Below are 18772 nucleotides of genomic sequence, written 5' to 3' on the forward strand. Positions count from 1 at the left end.
GAGATTACCTAACACCACGGTGTTGGATGTGTTCGCCTCCTGCTGTGTCATAGTGAAGATCCGAGCTGGAGCTGATGGACCTTCACCCAGGGAACCTGCTGAAGAAGAGGCTGCCCCTCTCCCTTTGCCTCTGCCACTGCCCTGAGTCATAGCTGGAGCTACTGGCTGAGCCACACTACCAGACGCTGTCTGCTGGGACGGTGCCATAAAAGCTGTTCTAGGACACTCTCGTGCTATGCGTCCCTCTTGCCCACATCTGTAACATGCTGACATCCCAAACCGACAGACTCCCTTGTGCGATTTACCGCACCTCAAGCATTTTGAACCATCTGATCCTGAGCTCGAGCCACCACCTAAACCCAAACTGGACTTCAACCGATTCTAGAACTTATTCTTCTTCGGCTTTTTAGAGCCTCTGACCCACTTCTTGCTACTCGAAGCTGCTGCACTCAAAGAAGAGAGGTCAAACTTCTCTGAACCTGGGGTCTTGGAACCCGAGGGCTGTGCCACTTGCTGTTTAACTGTCCCCTAAATAATGGCACTAGCCTCCATCTTCCGTGCTGCATCCACTATGGTGTGGAAATACTCTCTCTCTGCTGCCAGAATTAAGGAGGAATACCTAGGGTGGAGTCTCATGGTATACCTCCTAGCTTTCTTTTGATCTGTGTCATATGCCTGGCCCACATATTGCAGCAACTCCAGAAACCTATCAGTGTACTCATCTACACTCATCTCCTCTGTTTGCCTCAACTGCTCAAACTCTACAACTTTCAACTCTCTGGAACTATTAGGAAAAGCCCATCCTGCAAATTCATTAGCAAACTGCTCCCAGGATAAGCTTCCCAACCTCGGGTCCACATAGTTTTTAAACCACTCTCGTGCTTTCTTGCACTTCAAAGTGAACCCCGCCATCTGAATGACTCTACTATCATCTGCCCCCAACTCATATGTAATCATCTTTACCGTTTTGAGATACTCAAACGGATCATCACCTGTCTTAAACTTGGGAGCATCCAGCTTTAAGTAATCTGTCATCTTTACCTTGCTCCCCACAGATGAGCTAGGTCTAGGTGTTTGGATTTCAGGGGCTACAGGTGCTACTGGTGGTAGAGGAGGTGCAGCATTCCCTGGGTTAGGGTTTGCTGGACTTGGGTAGAAGGGTGAGGGTGGATACATGGGGTACTGTGGATAAGATGGGTAAAAGGAAGGATAGGGCATGAAGGTAGGATAAGGATTATAACCGGAGTAATCCGATGTACCCCCCATTGGATACCCTGGGCCCTGTGGAAAGGGTTGATACTGTGGTGGGTGAGCATACCCCGAGGCCTGAGCGCCTCCTTGAGACTCTTCCATACCCTCATCAGACATACTCATGCCCAAACTACCGTCTCTTCTCTGATCATCCTCCTCTACCTCCCTCACATCAGCCGACATTCTACCCGGATCTGTCCTCCTTCTGTTCATATCAAAAGACCTTCTAGGGCCTTTCGATGTCCCTTCCCTGCTAGATCTACTAGACATTGCCCTCGACAAAGTAGGGGGACGGGCATCCATGCCCTCATTCTCTGGTGGGACTCCAGTCAATCGCGCAGATCGACGAGTGCCTCGCATTCTGATTTCTGAAAAACAACACATACACATAAACATTAACATCATATGGTTCATATGGAAACACATGAACCCGCATCACATACATAGCATATCATTAATGCACATGCATATATTCATGGCATTTCACATCATTATCAAGACAGGACTCTACATTCTATCCTAGTGGACATGATTTTTACTATTGTGCTTGCCCTTCTATAATATCTATGAGCCCGACACTCTCTAGGTCCGACCATATGAACCTAGGGCTCTGATACCAATCTGTAACGACCCGGAAACCGGACCGCTACCGGCGCTAGGATCCAGATCGACTTAAGGTCGCGGGGACCCGTAGCAAGCCTACTATACATGCTGAACACCTGATAAAATCCCATACATGATCATGCATTTTCATAAAAACTTTAAACTTTTACATATACCAAGCTTGATCTGTGCATGCACCATACTGTAAACATAAAACCCCATACTAGAGCCCTCATCAAATGCTCTAGTGGGTCAACATATCATACATCAAGCTTGGTTTAACATTTCTTATCATTAAAACATTTCATATAGATCATGTACAAAAGGGATTAACCATAAACACTAGGGCTAAGCACAATACTAATCCTCAAAACAATTCTTTACATTACATTACATTACATCATTCTTACACTTCATGTCCACTACTAGACTATTACATAGACTATACCATAATTCTGCTGACTTTCCCATAGCTACTTGTGCTCCTGCAAACCTGGGGGTTAGGGGAGAGGGGTGAGCTACAACAGCCCAGTGAGCAGAACTATAAAAACATTTAAATAAACACATGCCATCATGAAATGCATCACATCACAAGTAAATCACATCACGGATGGACTAACCCAAAAATCTCTCTATTCTGTGCCCGGCCCTTGGTGGAGCTCCTCAGGACTTCTGTTACATACATAAGCTCTATGCCCGGCCCTCGGTGGGGCTCCTCAGGACTTCTGTTACATAGCATAAAATCTAGAGGGCTAATGGGTTGTTCTGTTGTCCATCCACACCCACAATGAATAATGCAATACGTCATATTCGTGAATTCTAATGCCAACAACCTATTATATATCATGATGCATGAACATGCTTAAAACATTTGCTTTCTTGAAATAAAGGATTAAGTTAGTTCCACTCACCTCTGGCTGACTCTAGACTAACTCTGAAGCAGCTATCTCACTGCTGATCACCTCGGTTCCTCGGGTCCGATCCTACACAGGTGGACTCTAATGAGGGACCAAACATACTCTAGCATAACTCTAAATATCTCCCCATAAACTCCCTAAAACAATCATAGAAAACATGCAAAGGAAGGCTGAACAGGGCACTTTCGGCAGCAGGTTCGGCGGCCGAAAGTCCCTCCAGAGCCGAAAGCCATGCACCTTCGGCGGCACCTTCGGCGGCCGAAACTCCCCTCCAGAGTCGAAAGTCCAAACTTTCGGGGGCAGGGTTCGGCAACCAGAACTGCCTCCCCAGGCACGTTCAGCGACCGAACATGGCTTCGACAGCCGAACCTGAGTTCTTCCAGAATGGGAGAACTTAAGCCTCTCACGCACATTTGCCTCCCAAACCCTCTAAACTCAAACCAAACCATGCATAAACATGCATAAACACATTCTTAAGCATTTAGGGGCATAAAACTAGCCTATATCCCAACAAACATCACATTATAGCATACAATAAACATACATATCAACCTTAAATTCACATAAACCCTAACATTTACAACTACTCTAATCATGCATAAAACCCCCCTTAAAACCTCTCAAAACTTACTCAAAACATAAAAGGAGGTGAGAATCTACTCTTACCTCTTGAAGATCGAGAGGAGAGGCGATCCAAACTTGGAGTTGTAGAGGAAATGGGCTCTGGGGTCTCCAAGCTTCAAAACTTAGATCTTTGCTCAAAAATCTTCAAAACTAAGTTAAAACTCATAAAAAACATGAATGATTTGAAAGAAAACATCAAAACTAACCATGGAAGGGCATGGACTCACCTTTGCCCGAAAATGGAGAAGAAAACTCGCCCATTTTCAGACATGGGGCCTTTTATAGGTGGCTGGCCAGACCATCTTCGGGGGCCAAAGGTGCTCCCTAAACTGCACCATGTTCGGCGGCCGAACATGAGGTTTGGCGGCCGAACCTGGCTTTCCTTCCTTGGTGCTTTTCTTTCAAAAACTCAATTTCTTTCTTGATAAAACCATAAAAACATTTTAGAAAACCTTTATTTTACCCTTCTAGAAGGCTCCGACATTCGAGAAATTCCAAATTTCAACGGAGATTCCGCCGGAAGGTAGGAATTCCAGTGCCAGGGTCTAGCCGGGTATTACAACTATGATTGTAAAATTCAGTACCATCCGGATAAGGCGAATATTATGGCAGATGCCCTAAGCCGAAAATCACTTGGCAGTCTATCCCATATTACAGCAGAGAGGAGACTGGTGGTGAGGGAATTCTACAAGCTCATCGATAAAGGGCTACAGTTGGAGTTATCTGGTACAGATGCTTTGATAGCTCAGATGAGAGTGACACCCGTGTTTCTGGAGCAGGTGGCTCAGAAATAGCATGAGGACCCCGAGTTGGTGAAGATAGCAAGAGCAGTCCAGGCAGGCAAGAATGAAGAGTTCAGATTTGACAACAAGGGGATCGTTCGCTATGGGAGTAGGTTATGTGTACCAGATGATGTGAGTCTGAAGGGAGACATTATGAGGGAAGCTCATAATGCTAGATACAGCGTTCACCCTAGAGGCACCAAAATGTATCAAGATCTGAAGAGTGTTTATTGATGGCCAGCTATGAAGAGAGAAGTGGCACAGTTTGTGTCCGCCTGTGAGGTTTGTCAGAGGGTGAAGCTAAAACATCAGAAGCTGGTTGGAATGCTTAACCCACTGTCGATTCCAGAATGGAAATGGGAGAATATAGCTATGGATTTTGTGGTGGGGTTACCGGCAATGTCCAACGGATTGGACTCCATATGGGTGATTGTGGATAGATTGACCAAATCTGCTCACTTCATCCCTGTCAGGAGCGGCTATTCTGTGGACAAATTGGCACAGGTGTTTGTTGACGAGGTGGTCAGGTTGCATGGGACTCCAGTATCAATTGTGTCAGATAGGGGACCCCAGTTCACCTCCAGGTTTTGGCGGAGTCTGCAGAGTGCTATGGGTACTGTAACAGCCCGGACATTGGACCGCCACCGGCACTAGGATCCAGATCGGCTTAAGGCCGCCGGGACCCGTAGTAAGCCTACTGTGAACTCTGTGTACCTGATAAATCCCATACATGATCAAACTTAAACTTAAAACTGTTACGTACTTTTTTTTTTTTTTCTTCTTCTTCTCTAACTTTTCTTTTCTGTAAAACTTGGAATATTGCTCATCAACCAAGCTTGGACTATGCATGCTCTGTCTGTATGCACTCGAAGAGTGGTACCTGCTATGGTACCATACAGTAACTACAGAGATAGATATACTACCATGCACCAAGCCTAGCTCTCATCATAACAACATTATCTCAATCATAATATATAAACATAAAATGATCATGTGCAAAGGGATAAACAAACACTAGGGCCAAGCACAAGTCTATAACTCAATACATCTCATTTCTATCCATTACAAAAACTCTGTACTATACATCATGTCCACTACTCTGTACTATTACATATGCTTTTACCCTTGCTTTCTCTTTCTCTTTCTCTTCTCTGAGGCCCTGAAACATGGGGTTAGGGAGAGGGATGAGCTACGAGAGCCCAGTGAGCGGAATCCATAAAAACATTTAAAATATGCTAGCATGAAATGCGTCACTGCACAAACATTTCACATCTCGGATTGGACATGACCCCAAAACTCCCTCTGTCGATGCCCGGCCCCCAAAGGAGCTCACACAGGTCTTTCACTAACTACTCATGGTGCCCGACCCTATAAGGGCTCTCACAGGACTTATCCAAGTTAAATGCCCGGCCCCAAAGGAGCTCACACAGGACATACAATAATGACAGACTTATGGGCTATTGAGATCGCCTCGGTCCAATCCACATATACAAGTACTAATGCAATGCATCAACTTGGTGAATACTAATGCAAAGCATCCTACATAAACATGGCATTAATGATGCATGACTCATGCTAAAACAATTATTAACTTTTAAAATAAAGTTCTGTTCCACTCACCTCTGTCAACTGCTGAGCAATCTCTGTAACTCTAACTCTGTGGGCCTTCTGGGTTCCTCGGGTCCGCACCTACACAGGTGGACGCAAATGAGGACCAAACTTCATTAAACATCACTCTGAACATCTCCCCAAAACCCCTCTAAAACATCATAGGCATGCATGGAAAAAAATGGGCAAAAGAAGGCTGGACAGGCACTTTCGGCGGCTGGTTCGGCGGCCGAAACCCCCCTCCAGAGACGAAACGCATGCATGTTCGGCGGCACCTTCGGCGGCCGAAAGTCTCGTCCGGAGACGAAACTCATGCACTTTCGGCGGCCGAACTCCCTCTTTCGGCGGCCGAAAGTCCCTTTCTCACCCAAAAGCCTAGCTTTCGGGGGCAAGGTTTGGCAGCCGAAACTGCCTCCACAAGGGGTTCGGCGGCCGAACCTTGCTTCGGCGGCCGAACCTGGATTCTCCAGAAAGGCAGAATCCGAGCACAACTCATGCTCTCAGCCTCCAAAAACCTATAAAACACCCATAACATGCATACCAACACTTCTTAACTAACATATAACATATCTCATGCATATAGGAGCCTAAACACGAGCTCAAACTCCATAAGCAACCTCAAAACTCATCAAAGCTCATATGCTCAACATATGCTCAACTCATGGTTACACCCCAAACCATGCCACAAACTCTCTCAAAACTCTTAAAACATACTTTACACATAAGGGAAGGTGAGGATCCATGCTTACCTCTTGAAGAACTAGAGGATTTATGGTCCAAGCTTGGAGATGGGTGAAAATCTCAATCAAAGTCTCCAAGTGCTCACTTTGCTTCCTTTAGCTCAAATCGCTAAAACAAAGCGCAAAACATGTTACAACATGCAAGATTTGAGGAAAACATAAGAAATCAGGCCAAGGAGAGCTTGAACCTACCTTTGACCCAAAAACAACGTATTTACACCCAAGTCTCGGGCAAAGGGGCTTTTGTAGTGGCCAACCGACTCTCCTTCGGCGGCCTAACATGCATGCGAAACCATGCAACTTTCGGCGGCCGAACTTCACCTTCGGCGGCCGAACCTGGCTTTTGTCCCCTTGGTCTTTTCATTTCAAAACTCAATTTTCTTAACTCAAAAACATGCAAACATGATAAAAACACTTTACAAACATCTTAAAAACCTTTCTTTTACCCTTAGGGCAAGCTCCGACATCCTCGAATCCCGACTTCCAACAGAAAATCCGCCGGAACGTAGGAATTCCGATACCGGGGCCTAGCCGGGTATTATAGGTACCAGGCTGGATTTTAGCACTGCCTTCCATTCACAGACTGACGGACAGTCAGAGAGGACCATCCAGACAATAGAAGATATGCTCAGAATGTGTGTGCTAGATTTTGGCGATTCTTGGAGGCAACATCTACCTTTGGTGGAGTTTGTCTATAATAACAGCTATCATGCTAGCATCGGGATGGCTCCTTATAAAGCTCTTTATGGGAGGAAGTGCAGGTCACCTGTTTGCTGGAAAGAAGTGGGAGAAAGGGCCTTAGCGGGGCCTGAGCTAGTAGAGATCACCAGCAGAGTAGTGCTCATTATCAGAGAAAGGATCAAAACTGCTGTGAGCAGGCAAAAGAGTTATGTAGATGTCCGCAGGAAGCATATAGAGTTCCAGGAGGGAGATAGTGTTGCTCAAGGTGTCTCCTATGAAAGGGGTGATTCGTTTTGGGAAGAAGGGTAAGTTAGCTCCATAACTCGCGGTTGTCGAAGCCGGTCAAAAATAACCTTTCTGGTTATCAACAATTTACAACTGCAGATAGTGGTGAAAGGATCGAATCCACAGAGAATTGAGAACTCACCTATTTCTCTTTTTATGACCAAGAAAATAAACTGAAACGATAATAAATTAAAAATGAGATAAAAGACTGAAAGTGGGATCAAATGAGATAAACTGAAAATTGGGATCAAAACTGTCAACAAAATAACATGGGGGATTTGAGATTGATTGTAGTAAACTAATAATGAGAATAATAATGGAAAGCAAATAATTAAATAAAAAGCAATCAATAATGAGAAAGCTCTAGTTGAAGTATTGGATCCACTTTAGTTGTTGGGATTGATCACAGACACTTTGTTCTTTTGGGTTGGTTCAATAGATTAGTTATGGAGATGGAATAAGATTCTCAATACCATTATCTCTCCTTATTATTAAATTAATTAGGGAACGTCTCTGACCAATTACTAATTAACAAGTTGCCAAGGAATGTCCTTGGGCCTCAGGCAACAAACAACTGTTAATTGCATTAAGAAATAGAGAGATCCAATCCTAGCTATCCAAACGTATGGAGATAACACTAGATCATGCAACTTCCTTGGTTTTTATGCCAAGTGTTCTTATGTAAGAATAATCTAAGCAATTACGGACTTAAATCATTCAAACTAACAAATAATTATTTTGCAATAAAAAATCAACGTAGATCTCAATAACAAAGTAATATGAAAATTAAGTATGAAATTGCATGAATATTGAACTCCCAAAAGTTAAACAATATTTGATCAAGTCTCACAACCCATTAAACAACTAAAGCTTCAACCAATATTCAACTAGATTAAAAGAAATCAGCCACTCATGGCTGATTTAAAAACAGAAAAATAAAAGAAAAAAGAAAGGAACCGAAGATGGGATGTGGAGAGCTCCTTGCGCGCCGATCCTTGCAAGAAGAGAAGAGAGTGATTGAATTGTCCCTTGGTCGGCCACTTAAGTGTCCCTTATATAGGATTAGGGAGGCTGATTTTAGGTTTTCAATTGTTGTCCACGTGAGGTGAGTGTCCCATATGCGTGAAGGTGCGGTCCATGTGAAGTGAGCGTTGAAGCGGATCCATGTTCGTGAATGGTGAAGGCGGGCCATGTGCATGTGTCCCATGCTTGCCTATGTGAGGCGTGTGGCTTGGTCATGAGTGCAAGGTGGAGTCCATGTGCGCGAGCTTGCTTTGGCGGGCCCTTGTGCTTGAACGTGCGGTCCATGGTTGCAAGAGTGGGTCGTCCATGATTGCAAGAGTGGGTCGTCCATGATTGCAAGAATGGGCTGCCCAAGTGCCAAGTCGCTTGAAGATTTTAAATTTCAAAATATTTTCCTCATTCAGTTTAACTTGAATCCAACTTGACAGGCTTGCTCTCTTCTGCTCCAAATAAGGCAGTTTTAGGGGGATTTTCTCCAAATTGTCCTTTTACATCATTTTCTGCAGAATAATATCAAAAGCACTAAATTAAGCAGAAATCATGTAAATATTCATCAATAATATTAATATAAATTGGACTAAATTATGCTCTATCACTCCACAGTACATCGGACCCTTTGAAATCTTGTAAAAGATTGGGAATGTATCGTACAAGCTGGACCTACCTACTTCAATGGAGAGAATCCATCCGGTTTTCCATGTTTCCATGTTATGGAAGTTTGTGTCAGATCCGGACAAGGTTCTTAATGAGCCTGATGTGGAGATCCTAGGAGATCCTAGGAGATCTCACCTATGTTGAGCAGCCAGTGCGGATCATGGACACGCAGATCAGAAAGTTGAGGAACAAGGAAATCCCGATGGTAAAAGTCCTTTGGAATCACCACAACATGGAAGAATGTACCTGGGAGACACGGGAGTCTATGCTCCAGCAATACCCCTATCTCTTTTAAGGTTAGTGTTTATGTGTTTTTATGTGTTTATGCCTTGCGATGTCTATTTGTTGAACATTCGGGGATGAATGTTCTTAAGGGGGGAGAATGTAATACCCGGCTAGACTCCGGCATCGGGATTCCTACCTTCCGGCGGAATCTCCATTAGAATCCAAAATTTCTCGGGTGTCGGAGCCTTCTAGAAGGGTAAAATAAAGGTTTTCTAAAATGTTTTCATATGTTTTTTTGTTTTTTTACGAAAAAAGAAAATTGAGTTTTGAAAGAAAAGACTAAGGAAGAAAAATCCAGGTTTGGCCGCCGAACATGGGGAGTTTGCGGAAGCACTTTTGGCCCCCGAAGGTGGTCTAGCCAGCCACCTATAAAAGGCCCCTTGTCCAAAAATGGGCGAGTTTTCTCTCTCTATTTTCGGGCATAGGTGAGATTTCACCTTCCTTTGGTCGATTTGTTGTTTTCCTTCAATCCCTTCAAGTTTTTGATGAGTTTTACTTGGTTTTTGAAGATTTTGAGCTAAAGATCAAAGTTTTGGAAGCTTGGAGACCCCGGAGCTCATTTCTCCACCTCTCCAAGTTAAGGATCGCACCTCCTCTCGATCTTCAAGAGGTAAGTGTCGATCCACGCCTTTTATGATGTTTTAAGTAAGTTTTAAGAAGGGGTTAAGGGATTTGATGCATATTTAGGCTGGTTGTAAAATGTTAAGGTTTATGTTAGTTTTATGCTCAAATGTATGCTATGTTGATGTTTGTTGGGGTATAAGCTAGTTTTATGCCCCTATATGTTGGAAAATATGTTTATGCATGCTTTTGTGTGTGTTGGTGTGAGTTGAGAGGTTTTGGGGTGGCTGGATGTGCGTGTGAGGCTCGGGTTCTACCCTTTGGGAGAGCCCAGGTTCGGCCGCCGAAGCCAGTTTCGGCTGCCGAACCTGCCTGGAGGCAGCTTTAGGCTGCCTAAACTCGCCCCCGAAAGTTTGGACTTTCGGCTCTGGAGGGGAGTTTCGGCCACTGAACCTGCCGCCTAAGGTTGTGACTTTCGGCTCTGGAAGGACTTTCAGCCGCCGAACCCTGCCCCCGAAAGTGCATGACTTTCGGCTCTTGAGGGACCTTCGGCTGCCGAACCTACCGTCGAAAGTCCCCTGCCCAGCCTTCCTTTGCTTGTTTTTCCATGCATGTTTATGATGTTTTAAGGGATTTTTGGGGAGATGTTTAGAGTCTTGTTAGAGTTTGTTTGGTCCCTCATTTGAGTCCACCTGTGTAGGATCGGACCCGAGGAACTGAGGAGGCCAGCAGTGTTAGCTGCTTCAGAGTTAGTCCAGAGTCAGCCAGAGGTGAGTAGAACATAACTTCTTTTATTTTCAAAGCAATGAAATCTTTTAAGCATGTTCATACATCACGATTGCCATGTTTATAGGTTGTTGTATTAGAATTCACGAATATGATGCATTGCATAATTTGCTAATGATGTGGATGGATATTGGATGACCCACTAGCCCTTGATATGATATACTATGTTATGATGTGGAAGTTCAGGTGTGGCCTGCACTACGCCCCTGGCACTATGTAAGAGGAAGTCCAGCTGTGGCCTGCACTACGCCCCCGGCACGATTGGATATGTTATGATATGTTATATATAAGAGAAAGACCAGGTATGGCCTGCACTACGCCTCTGGCACATTTGGATTATGTAGAGGGTTATTGGTGACAAGTCCATCCGTGATGTGAATTGTTTGTGTTGTGATGCATTTCATGAAAGCATGTGACTATTAAAATGTTTTAATGTTCTGCTCACTGGGCTTTTATAGCTCACCCCTTTCCCCTAACCCCCAGGTTTGCAGGTTCAGGATAGACCGGGAAGTCGTTAAGGGTAAAGGCTTGTTATGTAATAGTCTAGTAGTGGACATGAATGTAAAATGATGTAATGTAAGATATTGTATAGTAATGTATTGAGGATTAGTATTGTACTTGGCCCTAATGTATGGGAATCCCTTTTTGTACATGATCTTATGTTAATGTTTTAATGATGAGTTATGTTGAACCAGGCTTGACATATGATATGTTGCCCCACTAGAGCATTTGATGAGGGCTCTAGTGTGGGGTTTTATGTTTATAGTTATGGTGCATGCACAGGTCAAGCTGGTGTATGAAAAAGTTTAAAGTTTTTATGAAAATGTATGATCATGTATGGGATTTATCAGGTATGACAGGATGTATGTTAGGCTTGCTACGGGTCCCGGTGACCTTAAGTCGATCTGGATCCTAGCGCCGGTAGCGATCCGGTTTCGGATCGTTACACCTACTCTAGTTCCTAAGCAACTCAATCTATTAGAGTAGAAAGTTAATCTTCTTTTATTTTTTTTTTTAATTTAGTTTACATGTCAACTTCCATTCAAAAGGTATGATAATTTTTTTAGCTTGGCAGATCCTAAAATGAAAAGAAAAATCAGGCTAATTGATAAGGGCTCAAAGTGGTCAATAAAGAATAATACTAAATGGATGGCTAAGGTCCAAGCTTTGCATACTCTTATTTTAAGCTGTCGTTTGACGTAAAATTATATATGGGACTCATGCCTACCCTAGTTCCTAAGTAACTCAAAACATTGGAGTAAAAGTTATTCTTCTTTTATTTTTTTTTATTTAGTTTACATATCAACTTCCATTCAAAGGGTATGATATTTCTTCCTAATGAGAGTATTGATTATTTTAAATTCATTGGATCTATCTTTAAGACTGGTGAGGCAATATATATGTCAAGTTTATACATATATATTAACGGGTACATGATAAATAATGTATAGTCTACTTGTGGATACATATCTAAAAGTAATGAATGAACTAAACTATTCAGAAAAAGAAAGAAAAATTCTAATAGTCATTGAGCTTCATCAGATGCACAAAGTTTATTATACTACTGAGAAAAAAAATGAATTAAAAAAAAAGATGCAAAGCTATACTCCAAACTTACTTTTGAAATTATCTCAATGTCATCAAGATAAAATAAATAAATACATAAGTAATAAAGGTAAAGTAGAAAAATTAGGGTACTTCCTCTTGAAGCATGTTTTACTCTTTATTCATCTCCATTGATCTTGAACCCCACCAAAAAAATAACAATTGTCAAAATAATCTTAAGAGATTAAACAAAAATAAAAATAAAGAAATAAGAAATAATAAAATAAAATTAAAACTTGGATTGCCTCCCAAAAAACGCTTAATTTATAGTTTTTAACTAGACTTTATATACAAATGCTCATTAAAGAGTGATTTTTGTCCACAAAGTGTCAAATGACACTACATATGGATCTTAATTTATATATCCTCAAGATTGACAGGATTTACAATAATTCTGCATATAGCACAAATAACACTTAGTTTTAAACAATGAACTTGCCAAAAGAACTTCAATTTTTGGTTCAGCTCTTGGAGAATATTATAAAATGAAGATGATGCTATTAGAAAATAAGGATCTTCAGGTCGTATATATAGTATGACAATCATTGAGCTCAAATTGATGGTACCACATGTTTCTCTATCCACCAATTCTATTGCCTTATCCTTTTCAATTGAGCACTCTTTCTCCATATTGATCACTATATTGGGGAGTTACTCAAAATGTTCTTCCAATTCTTCATCTACTTCTATTGTTACATTCTCTTCAAATAAGTACTCTTTCTCCAGATTGTTTATTGCACATATTTCTTCACCTACCATTGGTATGGTTGACTCACACATAGAAAAGCACTGTCTCCATATTGATCACTGCATTAGCCAACTATAAAAATTGTACATCTAAATTCGTTATAACAGCTTGTTGATTTTAGATATTAGATCTAGTTTCTCTTATGAAATTTTTGGTTTCTCCTATTAATTTTGTAGTGATCTTAGAGATTGATGTAACTAATTTTTCTAGTCTTTGATTCCCTCTCTTCTTGATGGTCAAATGGTTGGTTTGTTTATATTAGATGGGAGATAGATGAAGGATATTGATGACTCCAACCTTGTAGTGAAGGATCCGAAGCCGGTGGTAGTAAAAGTCCAACATGTGATCGAGTAGATAAATTGCATCCTTATGGCTTCTAAGTAAAAGACATCCACCAATGGCCGAAACTCCATTATCAATCCAACTTTTTGTCTTAACATTCAATCTTGTGTAAAAGTAAGACGTAAGAGACTCATTTAACATATTGTAAATAGAAAATTGTGCCACCAATTTAATAAATTTATCTCAAGTAGCATGAAATTGTTCCAAGTGTTATTAAATAAAATTTGTAAAGATATACATACCTCACAATAGAATAAGTAAATTTAATATAAAAATAAATAATAAATAAATAAATAGCATATATATAATTAAAGAAGAGAAAAATAAAATAAAATGTCTAAAGTAATAACAGAGTTTACTATTATGATATTAATGTTGTCCATCTCCAGCAACGGCATCAAAAACTTAATAAATTGGGTGATACATATAAGTGGATGAAATCGTCTCAAATAATAAAGAGTGGATAGATTACTGTATTCATATGAATTGAAAATTAAATATTTATAAATATAATTATTACTTAAACTATTAATAATGATAATTGTGAAATTTAAAATAAAATAAAATAATAAAACTAAACCACTCAATAAGACATAATTCGTGAAAAAAAAGTAGGGTACTTGAACCTGATTCAATTAATTTATTTAATTAACAATTCAATTTTAATTATCAAATCAGAACAAATAATTTTAAAAGTAATTGATCCTCTCTCTAATAAAACTAAATTAATTAACTAAAAATTATCACTTATTTCTCATAATCTGATAATATTTTAATTAATTTTTCAAATACTCTAATTATTTTGTCTAAAACTCTATATGTCAAATCTTCATTTTTAATTCAATTAATCTTGGTGTGATATTCAATTTTCAATTTAATCCTAAAACCTTTTCTCCTAATATTAATTTGAGAATAAAATCATTCAAATATCTTCTAGATACTAAAAATATTAATCTCAAGAATTCAATAATAGATAGATAAAGAAAATCAAATCAAATAAATAAAAGACAATCATAATTAAACTCCATCAAATAATATAATAAAACTAAAAATATTAAAATAAATATAAAAACAATGTTAAAAAATCAATTACATTAAATGGATATGATTTTAATATATAAATAATTATGTAAAATTTCACAATAAATTTAATAGTTATTAATATAAATTATATTATATATATAACACATATTTAAACTATTTGCAGTTTACATAATGTGTGTGTATATACATATTATATATATAAAATTAACTACGAAAATAATAATAATATAAAAGTGTATCATTTGATAACATTAGTATTTAGTTATAAAATTATACGGGTAATAAATGATTAAATATATTATAACTATTATAATATATTTATAATTAAAAATAATAAAATAATTTAATATTATAATTAAAGTTATTAAAATAATAATAATAATAATAATATGTAAATTGTTGAATATATATATATATATATATAGTACAAAAAGATAGATAGATATATATTATAGTAGGAAATATACCAAAAAATTATGCAAAAAGAAAAAAGACATGTACAAAATCGGTTTTGATAATATTAGAGTTTGGATAGAATAGAGGTGATTAGCATTCTGTTCAAATTGAAAAAATTAATTGAATTGAATTAATTTAAAAATTTGATTCGATTTTTTATTCATTTCGGATGAGTTCAATTTTTAATTTTAAAATTTTCAATTATTTTGATTTGATTTAATTTTAATCAGAAAAAATTAAAAAAATCGAATCGAACTGATTAGTGATAATAATATATTATCAAAAATAATATAAAGAGATTAAATTATATTAAAATTAAAATATTTCAATTAAATTTTAAAATTAATATAAAAAATAAAAAAATTATTAAAAATTTAAACCGATTAAATTAAATTAATCAAATCGAATAAGATCAATTTGATTTAATTTAATTTTTATCTGAAATTAATTTAATTCAATTTTTATAAATATTAAAATTTTAATTTTTAATTTATCTAATTTAATTTAATTTTAAATCAAATTTACGGAATTATCACCGTTTTAATAGTCTAAAAGCGATAAAAGAATGATGCCTAAAAGCTATATAAGAATGACAAGTTATTGACCCAAAAGCAACATTTATTGAGCCAAAAGCAGCCCACTTTCAAAGATTCGGTGTTCAGAAATCAAATATGCGTCACAACTGATAATGACAGTTATAGCTCAAAAGCATCTTCTCGACTCCAAAATTTTTCCCCAAAAAAAAAAAAAAAATATTTGTTTGACAGCATTGTATTCGATACTTGGAAATTATAAAATATGTTTATTAAAATTTTGAATTTTATAAAAGTGTAATGAAAAAAACTACAGATTTAATTATAAAAATTAAATAATTGTAGTTTTATAACGTTCTATTATCAATTGAAATGCAAATAAAAATAGAATGCCAAATCTTTCCAATAAAAGATTAGGCAGAATTAATATTAATTTTTAAATTTTTTAAAATAAATTAAATATTTCAATTATATAATCTAAAAATTTTATGTAATTAAGAGTTTATGATTTTAATTAAGATTTAATTTTAATAATTAAGTTGGTTATATAATAAAAACAATAACAGATAACATATCATGTAAGTTAATTTAAATCTGATTAAAATTAATTTAAAAGTTGCTATAATTATAATAAATTTAAAAATTAAAATTTTTTTTATTTAAAATTAAAAATTTAAATTATAAATATGAAAATTCATAAAATTAAGATATTTTTGGACTAATAGGCCTTGAAAATAATAATAATAAAAAGACTAATCAGACTAAAACTCTAAGAGGTGAATTGGATACAAGAATTATACAGTGGGAATGTGAATGTTATAGGTCAAAAGTATTGTCTTGACCATGAAATTTTACAAGAAAACAAATATTTGTCTCAGTGGATTTGTATTCAATATTAACTTTATAAAAATATAATTATAAACCCTAAACTTATAAAATACATTTATTAAATTTTTAAATTTTATAGAAAATACGTGTAAATTAAATGTGTATTAAATTATAAAAAATAAGTAATTATATTTTTATAATGATTTGTTATCAACACAACATGCAAATAACTTCACAAATAAAAATTAAGGGTGATTATTATTTAGTTTTTGTAGTTTAAGGAAATTACTTTTTTAATTTTTTTTAAAATAATTCTTGTCTTTTTTATCTTTTGAGATGATATGACTATAAATTATAAAGATTAAATAGTTTTTTTTTTTAAATTACAAGAATTAAAATAGTTATTGTTTTTAAAATTCCAATAACTATATAATTATTTTTTTAAAAATTATAAAAACTACATAATTACATTTTAAAATTATAAATACTAATTACAAATAAGAGCATACGTAGAAAAAAGAATTAGATATTTAATAACTTCAAATTAAATGAAATAAATAATTAACGATTTTGAAAGATTAGGACTATCTAATATATCATTTAAAAATAAAGTAGCCCAATAATTAGTTGAGTTAAACCATATAAGTTTTAAGAATGTGATTAAATTATATAAATTTAAATTTTAAAAAATTTAAATTTAATTTATAAAACTATATGTATGATTTGAATTTATTTATTTTATAATATTAATTTCAGTTTGTTTAATAAAATTGTTTGTAAATCTATTAAAAAATGAATCAAATTCAAACTTAACAAGTCGAATAATATAAAATTTAAAATTAAATTATTTATTAAATAAAATTAAAAATTAATCTCAATTTTAATACGTTTGAAAATTGAGTCGAATCCGATTGAAATTTTAGTAATACAAATCTCAAACAACTAACTGTTAGTTTATTTACCTCCCATTTTATAATTTTGAGTCGATGGACAGTTCCAGTAAAAAAAGTCTCTCCTCCTGATGGGACAAAAACAATAATTGATTAATGAAACAAAACAATAATTGGAAGTTAATGGGTTATTAACGAAACAATATTATTTAGACACGTGCTAATTAGTAAACTATAGAGGCTATGAAGTTAATCCATTTGTAGATAAAATAACAAGATATGAAGAGATATGCATCATTACATTAGGCACCAAGCCTCTAGAATATAGGAATTTACTTTTGTTTCCCAATTATTCAGATTAATAATAATATAAGAATTCCTCAGAGACTGATTATTGCTTTATCAAATTGACTCTCTTCCAGAAGGACAAGTTTCAGTGCTTATATAAGGACTTGAATAATGACAAGAAGAACCACACAGTCACAGAGAGAGAGAGAGAGAGAGAGAGAGAGAGATAGAGATGAAGAGGCTTGAAGGAGAAGTGGTGCTCAAAATCCCAGCAGAAAAGGCATGGGAGATGTACAGAGACGATGAGATCATTAGCAAAATCAACCCTGAAATGCTTGCCCTCGCTCAATATGTTGAAGGAGATGGCAGCCCTGGAAGTCTCAGGCTTTTCAAGCTTGGCCCTGGTCTCTCCCTCTCTCTCAGTTTATATTCACTTACCCTAACCCTATATTTATCGAACTTGATAGAAAAAAAAATTACAATTAATAATTTGATGCGTAATTTGCTAGCTATTGATCAATCATGTATAGGTTTATCATTTTTTTTTTTAAAATTTATATTATTTTGAAAATGAAGTAGCAATTAACTATTTGTTACGCACGATGGATGTAGCCATATGTAACTATGTGAAGGAATCAATGGAGAAGATAGAGAAGGTAGAGAAGGGAAGATCAGTAACATACAGTGTGATAGGAGGTGAGCTTAAGAAGATGTATGATCCGTACAAGGTTACCTTCTCATTCACTCCTGTGAAAGGTAAAGAAAACGAGCAATGTTTAGCTGCATGGAAAGCCGAGTTTGAGCCATTGACTCCGGCAACCCCTCTGCCAGAGAAAGCAAGGGATGCTGCCGTCGGCTTCCTCAGGTGCTTCGACAACTTTGGGCGTGCCTAGCTACTAATTAGTTTACTTCTTGTTGTGGTGGGTGTGGTTTTTTGCTTCATGTCTAACACCTGAATGATGTTTGTATGAAAATTGTCTAATAATTTCTAATTTAATGAATATGAATCAAATGATAATGGAGTCTTTTTATATATAAACATATAATTAAGGCTCCATTTGTTATTGAGAAAAGTTTTTCATATTTTCTAGCATTTAAAATATTTAAAAAATTTAATCAATATAAAATATTTTTTAATTAAAAAAACAAATTTTTAAAAAAATTATTTTTCACACTTTAATATTTTTATTAAAATATTTATATATAAATTTATTAATAAATTTTACTTTTTAAATTAA

The 18772-nt window shown here is 36.5% G+C and overlaps 1 protein-coding gene across 1 annotated transcript; it reads left to right on the forward strand.

Annotated features, from left to right (window-relative positions):
* Positions 1–17670: 17670 nt before the first annotated feature.
* Positions 17671–18575, forward strand: LOC110607212 (MLP-like protein 423). The gene is made up of 2 exons (XM_021746289.2): positions 17671–17938; positions 18147–18575. The coding sequence occupies exons 1-2, from the start codon at positions 17767–17769 to the stop codon at positions 18425–18427; spliced, it is 453 nt and encodes a 150-aa protein (XP_021601981.1). The 5' UTR covers positions 17671–17766; the 3' UTR covers positions 18428–18575.
* The last annotated feature ends 197 nt before the right edge of the window (positions 18576–18772 follow it).

This window comes from Manihot esculenta, chromosome 12, assembly GCF_001659605.2.
Source record: "Manihot esculenta cultivar AM560-2 chromosome 12, M.esculenta_v8, whole genome shotgun sequence".
Lineage (NCBI taxonomy): Eukaryota > Viridiplantae > Streptophyta > Magnoliopsida > Malpighiales > Euphorbiaceae > Manihot > Manihot esculenta.